Genomic DNA, 16,977 nt, shown 5'->3' with positions numbered 1-16,977 from the left:
TCTGGTTTCATCTCTCACTAGATGTCAGCTGCTACAATTTTCTATATACAAATGATTGATTCATTTTACCTATTATCTGAGGAAGAGAATCAGCTAGTTATTGGATTACGAAAGCTATTAAATCTCTAAATAGAATTTTCCCTTGAGAATCTTTAAGATTCTGCATAATTTCAGTTATAACTTGTTGCTATCTGTGACTATCTAAATATTACATATTTTAAAAAAGTTACTTTCCCCTTCTTATTAATGACACCTGCTACAATAAAGTTTTAAGACCTTTTATAAATAAATTTACAAATAAAAAATTCTACTAAATTACACGAGGTTCCAAGTTCTACGGAAAAAAAGACTAACTAGAGAGAAAAAATCTATTTAGTATCTAAACTGACCATGTCAAGGACACTGAGAATAAATTCCCAGGTTTACTTTGTGGGAAGTGCCATTTACTATTAGACAATGAAACTTTTTACAACAGATACTTAAACTATAGGAAAATATCCCCAGGGCTCTGGTTTAGGTGGTTTAATTATTAGCTTTAAAATAACCTATCAGCAAACAAGCTGTTAATCCAACCAGGGAAAAGAAGTCCCCAAATTCTGGACAGCATCCCGTTTCTTTCAACCAGTGTCAGATAAGTTTCAGCCAAGGTTTTCCCTGTAGAAAAGTTTCATGCTTCAGTGTTTTAAGGACTGAATTTGCTATCATTCCTGTTTGTGACTCTTGGTAAGTCACTGTTACATTCCCAACATGTCCCTTGTAAACAAACTAATGGCAGAGTTTTAGGAGAGAGACTCAAATCCTTGGTAGACAATTCTAATAAACATTATGTAATTCTTTTTAAACCAAAATGACCGTTTAAGTCTCAATCATGAATTATTCTTTCAGGAATGAAGAGAGAATAGTGAACAATCAACACAAATATTTCTTACTTATTGGGAAATAATATTTTTCTTTCAACACAGAACAACATTTAATTTTGAAATGTGGACCCCAGATCGGTTCTCCCAGTTTTGTCAGTTAAGCTCTTTTGCCTTTGAGCTTGAAGCATGATTTCAAGGTGGGGAAAAAAAAGAACAAACAATTAACATGTCCAATCACATAACATTAAGGACTGAAAACCATGAAAGAAAACAGCGGGGCATGTAGACTGGAGTTGAGAACATTTTACCAAATTCACATCCTCATCCAAAGAGCACATTGAGGGATAATGAAAAAAATGAAAATGGTTTTGGTTTATGACACATCATGGTTGTCTTACATTAACTATGAAAAAAACAGCAACAATGAAATACCTGGCAGAACGGGCCCCAAGACTAAAGCCCATGTAGCCCTCGGCGGGCAGAGAATCATCGCCCAGTTCCTTAAGGTCCTGTGGCCCAAGGTACTTGTCAGTGTCCCCTGTCATCGCATCTTCACCTGCGGAGGTACAAAGCAAGCCCAAATCAGAAGGTTCCCTTTAGAGAAAATGTGTCCTTTGAGGAGAAACCTGCTCCTTTGGTCATCAGCAAATCACCCACTCTGTCATTTTCATGTTAATATTTGTAACTGTTGTTTAGCAGGAAAAAGTATAGGCAGAGGTTAGTTCATAATTCCCAGAGTGAATTTAAGTGGCAGAAAGAGTTCCTGGTGTTAAGGACCAAGTTTAAAACATTTTCCCCATCTCCTTCCTCACTCTCAAGCCCCAGCTGACCAGAAAGGAGGGTCTTTTATGTCCATTTTCTTCACCATGATGAGGGTAGCTTGTTTGAATGGACATTGATTGCAAAATAAAAACTACCTCTTCTTTACCATTCTGGAAATTATATGTGGGAAGCAAACAGACTTTTGTTTAAATAGTCTTCTCACCACAGGATTCCAGTTCGGGCCTTATGTAAGAAACGAGCAAGTTATTTAATCTGAACCTTAACTGTCCAGTTGGAGAACCTTGAAACACAGCAATTTCAACGATTTGTAAACCTATAAACTAACAACTCAGTTCAGCTGCCCCAGTGCTTGAACTCTATTTGGAACGCGGCTCTGTCTTCTATAGAGATCAAATGAGGGTTTCAGCAGTTTGAAGGACTATATGAATGGCTCTTTAACCGTCCATACAAAGAGTTAATCATGTAAAATACTTTTACTAGCTACATATGCATAACATGACCTCACACGGAAAAACCACATTCCAAGAGTGACAGGGCAGGTTTTCCAGATGCCTTCTGCCCTCTGGGACTGTTCCTGGTTCCCATCCTTCACAAAGTGTAGCCCAGGCTGTGGAAAAGTTCCTTCCACAAACAGGCAAACTCTACCTTCTTTTTATGACTCTCTTTCTCTTTGTGGACACAAGCTTGGTTAGCCGAGAGAGATTTCAAAAGCATGTTATGTTTTCTCAAAGGTAAGTGATTCATCCGCTCCAGCTATATTTTCCAATTCCTTTCTCAGTACTGTTTATAATTTCCATTCATTTAAACTCAGGAAGCCACAAAAGCTCAGCTTTTAAACTAGCAATCGCGTCTAAAAATACACTGTCAATTACTGTTGTTGCAAATGTAAAAACTAAACAGATCAACTTTCGACTGCAACCCAGTACTGACCCAGTATACCAAGAAATTATTTTAAGTAACTATTTACAGCCAGGCTATTTGTACATTTCACCGCACACGAGACAAAAACAAACGCACACCCAATACAACTTAAAGAAAGATCTTACTCTGTGGTAAAGCCATTTCCACCAGGCCAGCCTGATCAGATGTTTTCCTGATGTTTCCAGGAATTCCTTAACCAGTGATTTAGAATCTACCCTCAAATCAGCCCAAAGAAACCAATCCCTGGGTTGTATCCACTGTTTTCACCACCACTGTCGAGTTCCTCTCAGCATCTTCCTCTCCTGGTAGGCAACTAAGGAGTCACACATCTTTTCCTACTCATCGGAGTTCAAAGATTTCCAATATTTCAGAAAGAAAGAAAGAAAAAAAAAGAAACAAAACCTGGCTAACTCTTAATTGAGATGAAGATCCTTTTGATCACTCCGCAGACATCCTTTTAAAGCTCCTTCTGATTGGACTAGAAACTCCTCTGGCAAGCCTCTCGCAGGACCCAATGGTGACATAAATGCAAGCCCTGGAGTTATTTGTATGTAAATATGAGGGCTGCTCGAGTGTAGACTTTCGGTAATTTGATACCCGTGCTCTGAGCCCAACCGGGTAACTGAGACAGCCTGAAATCCTGGGAGAGCCAGCGAGCTAGCGAGGTGCTGCATTTAATTAGGAGGTGACTCTTCTCCAACACGCTTGAGAAGCCGGCCAATCCAGGTAGAGGAAAAACTTGAGAAGAAAACAAAGAAGGGACCCAGGCGGGGAGTGGCAGGGAGCTCCAGGCAAACTTTCAACTTTGTTCTCTGCTGGGAACACCGGGAGCCTCAGTTATTTATGGTCCCTGTCAGGTGGAAGGAGGGAAAAAAGGGAGAGGGAGGGCCTGCCCTTGAGCTGAGGTTGTGAAACTGCGGGGCAGAGGGGAAGCAGCAGTGATTTCCATAACTCTCCAAGAAGCTCTGGAGAACGAATTCATTATCACCACTGCTTTCTATCAAGAGTTTGGGGAAAGGAGCAGAAGTGAGACAAGCTGGGAAAAGCGAGGGGATATTCTGCTTTATTTTTGGCAGGCGTTCTTGCAACTCTTTAATACACTCAAAGGAACGGACAGGTTCTCCCTCCTGGAGAGGTCCCTGGAGAGAGAAGCAGAGGGGGAGTTTGGGGTGGGCTGGAAAGGGTAGGGGGGCAGCACCAAAGGGGTGCTTCTGTTAACTTGGCTGTTACTCTGTTTCACTCTTGCTGGGACTCCTGGCCTCCCTTCACAGCTGCTCCACCCTGTTTATGTTGGCCACGGAGGGAAAAAACTGAGCCGGACTTCCACGCACCCTTCATCTGGGTATGCTGGAGAAGCAATTCCACTCACTTTTCCTCAGAATAACTGAAGACTTCGGCTAGAAAGCAAGTAAAGGGTTTGAAACTATCTTGCTGAAGTAAGTGGTTTGCAGCCCTTTCTCATGATAGTGCATCTATCTCTTGGATCGTTACCTAAATATACAGAAATGTGAATCTGTAGAACTGATGAAGTGGGAAACAGATTTGTTTTTCCTGGGTAAATGTATACATGCATAAATAAATAAATGAATGCATGAATGAGTAAATGGTTCATCTAATATTAAGGCAATATGATACCTGGTGTTTTCATTTGACCAGCCTGGCTGTAATCAACATTATAAATACGTAGAAATACAAGGGAAGCCATTTTTAATGCATGGTACATATTGAAAGATATTCCCAAGGAAAATAATAATTTCCAATCCTATAAAGAATGGAAAGAAAAGTCATGGTTAAAATGGAGAAAATGTCTAAACAGTAATCTGCATTACAACTGCACTTAAAATCCAAACTACTTAGCAAAGTCTTGTTCAGTGACTGTCGCTCAAACTTCTTCAAAAGGACTGCAGTGAAAAGGGTCCTTCGTCTTGACTTCTTGGCCAGCCTCTCTCTGGCCACTTCTCCACACCCATCCTGCTCTCTGTTATATAGAATTATGTCAGTCCCTAGAATTCCTGAAAATCTTTAGACTTTGAACCATGACATAGGGTACACTCTCTGGATGGAACCTTTGCCCTTCTTCACCCGAGTCATGTTTCCAATCTTGGACGCTCTCTAGAATTCCTCCCACCCTAACTCATCGCCTGAAGTGAGGGGTCCCTCACGTGGACTTCCCTTAGACTGTACTGCCAGTAGAAACATCTGTTTAGTCATTACCACTGGATGGTGAGATCCCCTAGATTAGGAACCACATTTTTCATGGGCCTGGTATATTGTAAGCAAGGGCCTAGAAGTGTTTTTTTGAATTGATGATTGCTTTTATTAAAGAGGTTGGTGGTTTTGCTTTTTTTTTTTTTTTTCATCTACATGCCACAGCAGCGTAGCACACTTTTGGCATGTCAAGCTTGATGACTGCTATACTGTCAAATGTCAATTAAATTAAGTGTCCCTTCCTTTTCACCCATCCTTCTTAGACTTTGGAAATGGTCACTGTGAAACCAACAGAAGCCTGGGGCAGGGGTGGGAATGGGAGCTGTCAATACATTTGGTCAAAGGTTAATTAAAAGACATATGACATTAAGCAACTATGCATTTACCATTTTAGAAGGGTGAAAACATTTCTTAAGAGGCACGGAATATAGAAATATAGGCAATGGGATTATTTTAATGCATTTTTGCATAGTAGGTGCTATGGATTCATATCTAAGTTCCATTTTTCGATCAGGTGACCTTTGGGACGCTCTTTACTCTGAGTCACAGTTTCAATGTCTGCAAAACTGGGATAGTAACCCTGCCTCTATCCTAAGGCCTCTTGGGGGATTAAATGAAATAATGCACAAAGCAAGGGTTCAATCAGCACTAATTGTTACTATTATTCTGTAACACAGTTTTCTCTAGTGCCCAAGCATCTGAATGCATGAACTCATATAATTAGTATTTAAATTGCTTCTCTTTATCCTGGTAAGGGCAAAAATCCAACAAGAGCATCAAATTGTCCCTGCTCTCTATTAATTAATACAGGGCCTGGCTCATCATAGGCACTGAATAAATATTTCTTGAATGAATGAATGAATGAATACTAACAAGACTAACTCACTCTCCTTTCAATACATTATTCTGTAATTGTTGCACAGTAAAACACTACTGGCCCAAAGGTTAGAAAGGAATGAGATAAACTATATTGAGTGATTTATTAATTGCCCCTAATACATTCTGTAATCCAAATACATTTTGATTAGTGGCAGCTTCTGACCAACAATTTTTATACAAGAGGGTATAAGCCAAGAAAGGTAATTCGACAGAGGGTGCCAAAAAAATGTATACACATTTTAAGACAGGAAAAACTGTATTAAAATCATGCTGATGGTAACCACGTTGAGCACCTCCTGTAATTGCAGAAGTCAAACGTGACTTGTATTTTATCCTTCGTTATCGGGATATATTGAGTATTACAATATTAATACAGTTTTCCTTTCTTAAAATGCATATACACTTGTTTTGGCACCCTCTGTATTAATGGACAGCATTCACATAACATCAGATAAATTTGTTTATATATATATATATATATATATATATATATATATATACACACACACACACACACACACATATATATATATATAATATGAAATCAATAATACATATAATTATATGAAATCAAGAACCACAATTTTCCATGTACTAAGGTTTATGTTTTCTAGAAGTGTTAGGTACAGTAGCTTGATTTTTTTTTAATTTAATTTTTTCTTTATGCGGGAGTTGAACTGGCAACCTTGCTGTTAAGAGCGCACACTCTATCCACCGAGCCATCCAGGCGGCAGCTCAGCTCAAGGTGCCAAGTTCAGTCCCAGCCACAGGTAGGCATAGCCATCATCGAACAGGCAATCTTGTCATTAGGAGCACGTGCTCTCACCAGCTGAGCCATCCTGCCACCTGTTGGCAGCTCAGTGGTGGCTCAGCTCGGTCACAGCTCAGGTGAAACTCACTGGCCCATGTGGGAATCGAACCAGCGACCCTGTTGCTCAGAGCTCGTGCTCTTAAGCAAATTCTTAACCAACTGAGCCACTCGGCCGGCCCTTTGATTTTTGAACAATAAAATGCAGAAGTCATTTTGCATAACTTCTGAGTCTGAGTTAAAAGAAATCTTGCAGTTTCTGCCTAAGTCTCTTGGACACTTGTTCAGAGGAAGCCAATCCCAATGTAAGAAATTTAATTACCTTGAGACCATCATGCTTGTAAAGAAGCTCAAGGTAGCCAGAGAGATGGCATAGAGAGACAGACATGTCCAGTCAACCCTCAGCTGTTTCAGTCATCCCAGATGAGGTGACAGGCCTTTGAATGAAGACACCATATTGAACATCCTGCCATGTTGCTCCTGCCTTAGCTGCCCTCTGACTGTAATCTCATGAAAGATATCTAGAACCCAGCTGAGCCCCCAGTTAACTTGCACAGTCATGGGAGATAATAAATTAAACCAGTGAGTTTAGCGATGGGTTGTAATAATTAGTGGAAACACAGCAGAACGAGAAATGAGAAGGTCCAAAGGTAAGCCAAAGAGGTTACATACTGGTTGCCTAGTGCTTCCCTAGTAAATTAGAATTAGCTCCAAAATGCATTATATTATTAGTGTAGACAAAGTCCAGGAAAAGTACACTGGTAAATGCCACTAGAGGTGGCCTCGTCTATTCAGTGCTGATTTTATACCTTTCAAAATTTGGAGTACTGGTGTTCTTATTGTTAATCCATTTCTGGTAATAACATACCAGAGGCTGGAAAAATGCATAAAGAAGAACACAAAACACCCCAAATCCACCTCCATCCCACCATGAAGCAAGTAACAAAAGCTGTTCAGAGGCATTTATTTTATTTCAGTGTCTCAGCTATCTCCTCTTCTTAGTCCTCCTAGGACATGACTAGGTTAAGACCACAATCAACCTTTCGAAGATTCATACACTTTGCCTGCCAGGAAATAGTACCAAACAGAATCAGGGACAAAGGAGAGAAAGAAAGATAAGAAGTATATTAAATGATTACCAGGACTACGGTCGGTCAAATAGGTGTGCTTTCATTCCTTTTTAGATTCCAAATTGATGGTCCAATGTCAGTATCTGGTAGGATATACCTAACCCAACTTCCTGGCAGTCTTTCATTATGCCCACTAATGATCCTTTTTATGCTAAATAAAGGAAACAATTCTTGGTCTAATATTTAAAAATGTTTTCATGCCAAGTGGTTCTTTTCTTTTTTTCATTCTTCTTTTATTTTTGCATGTAATTTTTTTCTACTCTTTTCCCCCTTAAGACCATCACCAAGGAATGCTTTTGTAGCTTTTCCAGGGGTTGAAAATTGTTTTCCCATCTGGATGGAGACTAGATTCATAAAGAGAGTTCCTTCAGGTAACTATTCCAAATTATATTTTCAGAAACTTTGCTTAGTTTCTCTGCTGTGAAATGCAGAATTTCCCCAAGGTATTTTATAACATTATAGAGTTGAAATTAATAGTATAAAATATTTTCAATGATTAATAGTAGAAAACCTCCAAATTACATAAGAGTTTTTAAAAGCTAGATTAGAAGGAATAAAGAGGAACACAGTCTGTATACACTAGTGATTTATTAGGGGTTGGTTTCTTAATAGAACTCAGCAAATAGTCTTACAGATAAACAGTTAATGATTACAACTTAGAAGAGATTTAAATTTACTGTGCTTGTTCTGCAAGAAGTGATTTTTTTGATTATCACATAGCAAAGAGAGGAAATGGAAACTATCGGGAAAAGAAATCCTTTAAGTTCTTGTCTACATTTATAGAACAGTAAAATGAGATCACATCATTAAAATCAACACTAATATTTATTGAGCACTTACTCTGTCTAGGCACAGTTTGGTGCATTAGAAATGTTATCTCACATAATTCTCACAATAACATTATAACATAGAATTCTTATCTCCATTTCAAGATAAAGAAAACCCAGTTCACATGGGTAGAGTAACATCACTTACAATATGGGGAAAATCAAATTCAAAATCAGTTGGCTTGACTACAGGGCTCCACTTTTAACTACTGCCATACACTATGTTATTGAACAAATACTATCAGAAATTGGTAACCAAAATGTCAGCTCCATGAGGGCAAGGGTTTTTCCCAGTTTTATCCCATATCTAGTGTCCAGAACAGTGCCTGACACATAGTAGGTGCTCAATAAATGTGTGCAATGAAAATTTAGTGATTGCTTTTGGAGATGGCGACTGGAGTGATGGGAGGAGGGAGACTTACTTTTCACCGTAAACTCTTGTACCTTGGGAATTTTATACCTTGTGCATCTATCACCTATTCAAAAAATGAATAAAATTAAAACAAAACAAAACAAAATACAGGGACTGCAGATAAGACATTTAGGCTGTGTGTTCCATACCCTGAAAAGGTATTTTGATAGATACAGGTTGGCCAGCTAGATATTAAGACGTGTATGTGTACAAGCAAATATCCAGAAATATCCAGCAAACATGGAACGGAAACTCAATATTTAATAATATTTGACCTTACTTCCCTCCTTAAGAGATGGAACAGAAGAAATGAACTAACAAGGCAGGAAGGAGAAGCACGTTATTAATGTTACTTCTGGTAGCTTCCCAATGTTCTAAAGCAATGGTTCTCAACTTGTAGGATGCATTAGAATCACCTGAAAATTTGCATTTCTAACAAGTTCCCAAGTGAATCTGAGGCTGCTGGTCCAGGGACCACACTTTGATAATCACTAATCTAAAGGATACTTCCAAATTCACGACAGTTATCTAATGGCAGTATCGATTCTACAGAATTAAGGATCTATTTTCCTGGTGGGAATTACTAGAATAATGAAAACATCAGCTTCAGCAAATGAATTCAATGAATTGAGTACAGTGTTTCTCAAATTTCAATGCATATACAGTATTTGTATCACCTGGAAACCTTGCCAAAATGCAGATGCTGATTCCACAGGTCTAGGGCAGACCCTGAGATCCTGCATGTATAACAAGCTCCCAGGTGACTGCACACTCTTGAGTAGCGAGATAGTAGAGCAATGGGCTAGGACCTATGTTATGAGTAAAGTCAACTATGTACTGCCTTTGAGTCATTTAGTCTCTAGTAAAGAAGTGAAGACCAGGGCAGAAATAATACAAACACTGTCCTACTACTCCTGCTGCTATGGTTTCAGTGCTTTGTATGTGCCAGGCTGAGCACTTTATATGCACGTCTCATTTAATCCTCAACCCTTTAAAGCAGGTACTATTGGGCTGGCCGAGTGGCTCAGTTGGTTAAGAGCTCGTTCAAGAGTTTGAGCTCTGAGCAACAGCGGTTCGAGTCCCGGCCCGAGCTGAGCAGCCGCTGAGCTGCCAACAGGTGGCAGGATGGCTCAGCTAAAAAAATAAAAAAATGAAAATAATAAAGCAGGTACTATTATTTCCCTTTTACAGATGAAGAAACAGATTCAGAGACGTTATTTTACAAAACTCAATATGTCTAGTTAGTGGTCAAGTCTAGATTAGAACCCACAATGCTCTTCACCAGCACACCACAATGACAGGGTATTAAAAGAGCTCAAAGGAAGCAGCCGTCGCATTTCACTGAGTAGATCTGGTCGATGTTGAACGGAGGGTGTGTGAGTAAAGATAGGTAGAAAGGAGAAAAAAATGGGCAGATGGCCATTCCCAGCCGGAAAACGAAGCATGGGAGGGAAAGAATGAGGATGCTCCTAAGATGGCAAGTAGGCACGTTTATTGGAGTGATAGGCAACCGAGTAGGAGGAAATGGGCTGGATAGTCCATACTTTTAGGGCCCTTGAATTTCGATTATATAATAACAATTGTCATCCAAGTGACAAGCAACATATATCTAGCGGTGGGTGAAAAACGCAATTTTTTGTTCACCTATGGTTTTTTTTTAACTGAAGACCCAAACCCTCAAAGCTCTCCCTGTTTCTCTCATGCTCTGCTGCCTAATTCTCATCCTATAGCAGGATTTACGAATAGTTGTATTCATCTGACAAAAAAAAGGGAAACTGCCATTTACCGAGCACCTAATTAATATATGCTGTTCTAAATGCTTCATATATTTTATTTCTTCATATGGTCACAGCAACTCCAAGTGGTATTATTAACCCCATTACAGATGAGACAAATAAGACTCAGCATATTTGATTTTTTTGAAGGGTCAAATAAGGGACACGAAAATACAAATACGATTGAAGAGAAAATATTTTCCATCAATTCAAAAGCTTAATAAAAAGATGTTTATCTGCCCTAATGTTTAGACAGTACATTTTCAGCATGGAGAATCCAAACGACTGTGTTTGCTCACATGTCATTCCCTCAATCCCCTGATATTGGCAGATTCAAAAAAGTAAAGAAGCAGTAGAAAGGAAGAGGAATATGATAGTCGTAGGGCCCTGATCCACTCAAACTTTAATTCTAAGAGTCTAGTTCTATCCTGGAGTCACAAAATAATTAATGAGAAAGTTACTTAGATTCCATATTTGCACTTATTTCACCTTCCATTTTGCAGTTGGGATCAAGAGCTTGTATTTAGCAAGGCCTCCTGTGAATCTCCTGAGAGATGGAGACAAGGAAGGAGGTGATATGCAGATGATGGAACTGTGCCAGCTACCTGAGCGGGTCACGTGTGCAACACAGACACTTCTGTGTTCAGCTGGAGGCCCAAGAAGGTGCCTGTGACTCCTGTCAATACCTTCTTGGATGGTTGGAGGCTGAGAGAGAGGCTGATGGCTCCAAGCCCGAGGTAAAGAATGGAGTGAGCTCTCCCTCCTGCTCCTTTTTACTCTCCACCTGCCCCCTGCGTGAGGAATGAGCAGATGCTGGAGGCCTTCCCTTTGACCATTTGTTTTCCAGCATCTCCTGGCAACAGTGGTTGTCCTTTCAAAATATAAATGAAGTGCTGGAATATAATCTTTTCTTGCTTCCCTTGTCAAACATGTGAGAAGAATAAGGGTATGTTGAGAAAATGTTTAGATAAGCAATGAGTGATATAGGTGGTCTTAAGAAGGCTGAAGAAGTGTATGTCATTTTAAGGGCTTCATGTACCTCATAGGGGAAGGCCATCCACTACATTCTTTATTTCCTTTCTCTAGGCTTAAGTGCTCATAAGATCATGGCTTCATAGGTGGCCCACAAGGAATTAGGCCTGAATGGCAAAGTTTGCACATCTCTTAAACAATAACAAGAACAAATTGCTGTTACCCCACAGAACAAACAACTCTTTTGGCTCAGGCTGATTTTTTTTTTCCTTTAAGAGTATGAAAGTTAATTTGCTTCTTTACTCTTCAACATTATTCTGTTCTTAGTGCTTCTTTTAAAAAAAGAACTGTATAGCAGTTTACTGCTCCTTAATCCAGGCTAGATATAGTTTCTAAAGTAAGCACGCATGACTCAGGGTTGGAACTTTTCCAGATGTAGCAATGAAAAACGTCCCCTGTGATCTTGGTTGGGTTAATAAACAAACCCATCCCAGAAAAGGCCAAACAATTCAGTAACTTTCCTGTGAAGAGGTAGAAAAAGACAATGTCGGGACAGACACTATACTTTTTTTCATGTTCTTATCAATATTCCTTAACCCTAATCCAGAAATCCTCCTCAGTCATCTAAGTAAGATTAGACAGTGCACTGACTTGGTCAACCGCATATCGAAGGATAACGACAGAATGCAGCTAGGAAGGAGTACAAGGCACTTACACTCTTCTCGTTATCTAAAATCTATGCCACTTGTAAAGAAGACGAGATGATGAATAAATTACTAGCCACAAACCAGCCCTGTGAAATCAGGCACTAAAATGTTGGTTCTTGCTTGCAGAGAAATTAGGTAGCTACATTCAGGGTGGCAGTGTCTTGCCAGTTGGTTCTTTCTTCTATTCATTCTTTCTTAGCTCTTCGTCTAGCTTTGACTATAAACACAGACCTCATTAATCTTGGCTCTTCATTACTTAGGTGCCTAAGGACCATATGTGCAGCACAGGAATGTGTTCACCGTCTCCAGGTATAAAAGAGTACCAGGATCGGGTACACTTTGTGGGCAAAGGGTTGGCCTCCTCCTTCTCTTATACCCAAGCTGCCTTTCAGTGTGCAGGTCAATGAATACCCATTTATTGGTCTGTTTTGTATTTCTGACCTCTACCTAAAAGACATGTACATACAAGGTGAAGACACTCAGGGCCTGTTGTCAGCTCTCATCCTCATCGCAGTTCTGGCCCGAGGGGGTCAGGCCACCTTCCTTATTGGTAACATCTGGTTCTCTAAGTCCTCCTGTTCCCAGCTCTCTGCCCTCCACCCTGCCTTCCCCCTGCCCATTCATTCTCAGTGCTGAAGTTGTACTTTGTTCTCTCTGTAGTAAGAACCCCAGTGTGTGTGTGTGTGTGTGTGTGTGTGTGTGTGTGTGTGTGTGTGTGTGTGTGTGTGTTGGGGGTGGGGGGAGAGAAGCGGGGCTCGGGTGGTCAGATTAAGCCCCCCTCCACATGAAGCAGGTCAGGCATTCCAGGTAGATGAGCAGGGATTAAAATAATTCGGCACAAGGATGTGGGAAAGAGAAGTGGATTCAAAGTCACAACTTGCTTTGGGCAAATAAAAAACCAACCTATTGTCCTTAGTCAGTGAGCATGCTTAATTCCCAGCCTTCTGTTAAAACAGACAATCCCTCTGCCCACTCATTCCATGGGCCACTCCAGCTACTTGATTCTGTCACAGCTTCTTGGGAAAAGAAAATACACGCACCGTCTGACTTTCCTCACCTACATCAGAACTCCTCCTGTGTCTACATGCATGATGTCATGGGCGTGGCAGCTGGGGAGGTCACCAGGGGTTCCCACAGTGTCTGTGCTCAGGTTCCCTAAAACCTACTCCCTGGTTTTCTCCCTCCACTGCTCACGACTCCCTCTCTGCATCCTTTGGCATTCCTCTTCCTCTTAAATGTGTGTGCCGAGGGTTTCCTAGAACCGCTTCTCTTCCTCCCCATGCCCTGCCCTGGGTTCTCATCTGGCCAGTGCCTGGCTTCGCCGCCCCCCCGTGTGCTGGATCTTTCGGGGAGCCCTCCGCTTCCCCGTCTCTGACGCTTGGACTAAAACGTTCTCTAAATCTGGAACACTTCTTCCCAATCCCCACCCTTGTACTCAGGCCGCCCCCGACACTATGTCTGCTAGTCCAAATTCTATCTATTCCTTAAAATGTTTCCTCCTTGAGGCCTTCAGTGATCTCCCCCTTTTTTTGAATTTCTTTGCTTTATCTGTACAGCATCTCATTGAGTAGAAAGTTGAAGAAAAAAAAGTGAAACTCAAATTCCAGTTTCCTCGATTATGTGAACCTGACAAAACATCTTAAACTCTCTGGGTCTCAGAATTCTTAATGTGAATTAGGACTAATAACACTTTAAAATAGCGCTTTCAATTAGGACTGAGTGTAAAATAGGAGTAATAATAGTACTGATAATGCTCTCAAATACCTTGAGAAAATTAAGCAAGGTAAGGTACCTTGTAACAAACATTTACTGAGATCTCTTGGCTAAACCCTTTATACATTATCTCATTTAAAACTTATAATAATCCAACAGTTGCGTGACTCTTGTCTAAATCACCAGGCGCCATCGATGTTAGAGTAGAGGTTAAGGACAGGAATTTGCATTAAGTACTTGCATGGATTTGTATGATCTTGATCAAGTTTCTTAAACTTGCTGTAACTGATTTTCCACATCTGAAAATTGGAATACTAATGGTTGTAACTCAGAGAGCCACTGTGAGTGTTAAGTGACATAGTGCATGTAGCCTCGCCCACAGAATGGGCTTAATAAATGCTAAGTATGTTGTTTATGATGTTGGGGGTGTTTATTTATATGGGATCCTGTGGAGGGACAGAGACACAAGTAAAAGTGTGGAATTTAACCAGTGGATACTCATCCACAAATGAGGGCCTCTCTGTCTATGTCCTAAGTGCTCTGACAATGATAAAGACAGCTCTGCTCCCATGGAACTAATAGTCTAATTTGAGAGAATGTAAACAAAATTAATCACAAGTTGTCAAACTACAGTCTGTGGTTCAAATCCAGACTGCCTTCCTATTTTTTGTAAATCAAGTTTTATTGTTCTAGAATCACACCCATTTGTATAGGTATTGTCTCGTCCACTTTACCCTACAAAGGCAGAGTTGAATAGTTGAATAGGGAAGAGACCCTATGGCCTTAAAATCCTAAAATACTTACTTTTGGCCCTTTGCAGAAAGAAATTTGCTGCCCCCTGAAATTTATTACTAATAAATTGAGATAAGCATTAGAAAGAAATAAAGAATGTGGCCGAGAGGACAATGGAAAAGAGGTAGTGGGGGCAATTGTCACAGAGGACTTATTGACCACAGAAAGGGACTGCGCTTTATTTTAAGGGCAATGTAAAGCTTTGGGAGGTTTTTATTTTAGCTGTATGTTTGTGCTATTTCGGGGGTGTATTTGTGTTTTTTGTGGGGGGTATAGCTACTTTCATGATGAAATACAGCAACCACGCTGACAACAATGTAAAATGCAAATGTACATTTTAACAAGTTATAAAATAAACCTCATCTAGGTTAAGAAACAGAACATCAGCAATTCAGAAACCTCCCACCTCCCCCTCCCAGTCAGTCTCCTCTACCATCCATCACTTTGTTTACGATATTCTTTCCTTTCCTTCATTTTTTTTAATACCCTCACTATCTAATTTTACCACCCTAGTTTTAGTGTTACCTGGTTTTGAGAATTTTGTCTTTGCATAACCTACAAACCAGAAACTACACCCCTGGGTTTATACCCTATGGAAATGTGTACATATGTGTACCAGGAAACATATACAAGAAGGTTTGTAGCAGCTATGTTTGCAACAGCCCGAAGCCTCATTTCCATTAACAGGAGAATGGATCATTTAATTATGGTACAAGCCTACAATAGAATACTATATAGAAATGAGAATGGATGAACTACAATTATATGCGACAACATGAACACATCTTCAAAACATAACTATAAGCTGTGGAGGGTTTTACACTGGGGGACGGAATAACATGCAATTTACTATTAATAATGATGCAGTGCACACCTGTAAAAGACTGCTAAGGATGTTGTGCAGAAAGCCTGGTCCATGGGGCGAGGGTAGAAGCGGAGCCCTGTTAAGAGGCTCCCCAGCATCCCAGAGGAGAACGTCAGTGGGTGGGACTAGGGTGGTGGCCATGGGATGCAGAGAAGAGGGATTTGAAATGTTTTCTAGAAGTAGAACTGATAGGACTTGCTTATGGACTGGATATGAGTGGTTAGAAAAAAAAAAAAAGAAATTATACATAGCCACAGGTTTTGGCTTGGGTAATGGACCCATTTACTGAGATGGAGAAGGGTGGAGAGAGACATTGTTTTGAAGGGTATGTTTAGGGCATGATGAGAGTCATTCTCATCTGTGAGAATCTCAATGAAAATGTCTAGGACACAGCTGAGGAAGTGGACAGTGTGGATGAAAATCACAGAATAATTCCAGTTCCAAAGATAGGCTACCAAAGATAAGATGGACCCTGTGTCAGAATAAAGGCCTAGATTCTAGTCCACAGATCTTTCTCTTTAGCTGAAAATTCCTTTCAATTCATTATTCTTTGAGATGCAGATACACCTTGGGGGGAGTCATTAAAAAGCTGTTCATCAATTCCATACATAGCTTAAGACCCTCTCAGTGAGAAGGTGTTTAATGGAAGGCAAAAGGAGCACAGGAGGTACATTTTCTCCATCCTTCGTGTTGTCAGAAATCCCTTGAGTCTCCCCCTCCACTTCGATGCAACTAACCAAACCTGTACTGAGGATCTGCTGTGTGCCAGGCACTACGCTGGGTCCCGGGGATACACCAGAGAATAAGATTTGGTCTCTGCTTCTGGGATTTCATTTTGACTTTATCGCTGAGAGTAGCATGCAATTACGTAAGGTCTATTTAAAAAGGTCAGTTGTAAGCAGAGAACTATCAGGCAAAAGGGTAGATGGTTTAAGAGGTATTTGTAGAATGATACAATTTCAGGTGAAAAGCGATTTCTGCATAACAACCACCCCTCCCTTGGACTACCTCGGGGCAAGCTAATCTCCAAGGCCTTTTTCCAGAGCTATTAAGCTAAAAACAAAATACAGTAATACCTTGGTTTGCGCGCATATTTCGTTCCAGAAACAAACTACTCGTATTGCAAGACATTGCTCATTTACCACGTTAAAATGTATTAGAAATGTTTGCTCGTCTTTTGGAACACCTGCAAACCAAGTCACTCACAACCCAAGGTTTTACTGTAGTCTGATTTATTTACTGGGATGAAAGGAGATTAGGAAAGTAGGAGATTACTAGGCAATTGGTGAGGAGAAGTTCTATAGGGTATATGTTCCTGGTGACTT

The 16,977-nt window shown here is 40.3% G+C and overlaps 1 protein-coding gene across 1 annotated transcript in view; it reads right to left on the bottom strand.

Annotated features, from left to right (window-relative positions):
* Positions 1 to 16,977, bottom strand: part of ANK3 (ankyrin 3) — a 339,429-nt gene that overhangs the window by 96,663 nt on the left and 225,789 nt on the right. The window contains exons 21-22 of the mRNA XM_019638372.1: positions 8,839 to 8,892; positions 1,293 to 1,416 (exon numbers count right to left, since the gene is read on the bottom strand). Coding sequence (XP_019493917.1) covers positions 1,293 to 1,416; positions 8,839 to 8,892 — 178 coding nt within the window. The remainder of the gene's footprint in view (positions 1 to 1,292; positions 1,417 to 8,838; positions 8,893 to 16,977) is intronic.

This window comes from Hipposideros armiger, unplaced genomic scaffold, assembly GCF_001890085.2.
Source record: "Hipposideros armiger isolate ML-2016 unplaced genomic scaffold, ASM189008v1 scaffold_39, whole genome shotgun sequence".
Classification (NCBI taxonomy): Eukaryota; Metazoa; Chordata; class Mammalia; order Chiroptera; family Hipposideridae; genus Hipposideros; species Hipposideros armiger.
This window is presented reverse-complemented; position numbering and strand designations above follow the sequence as displayed.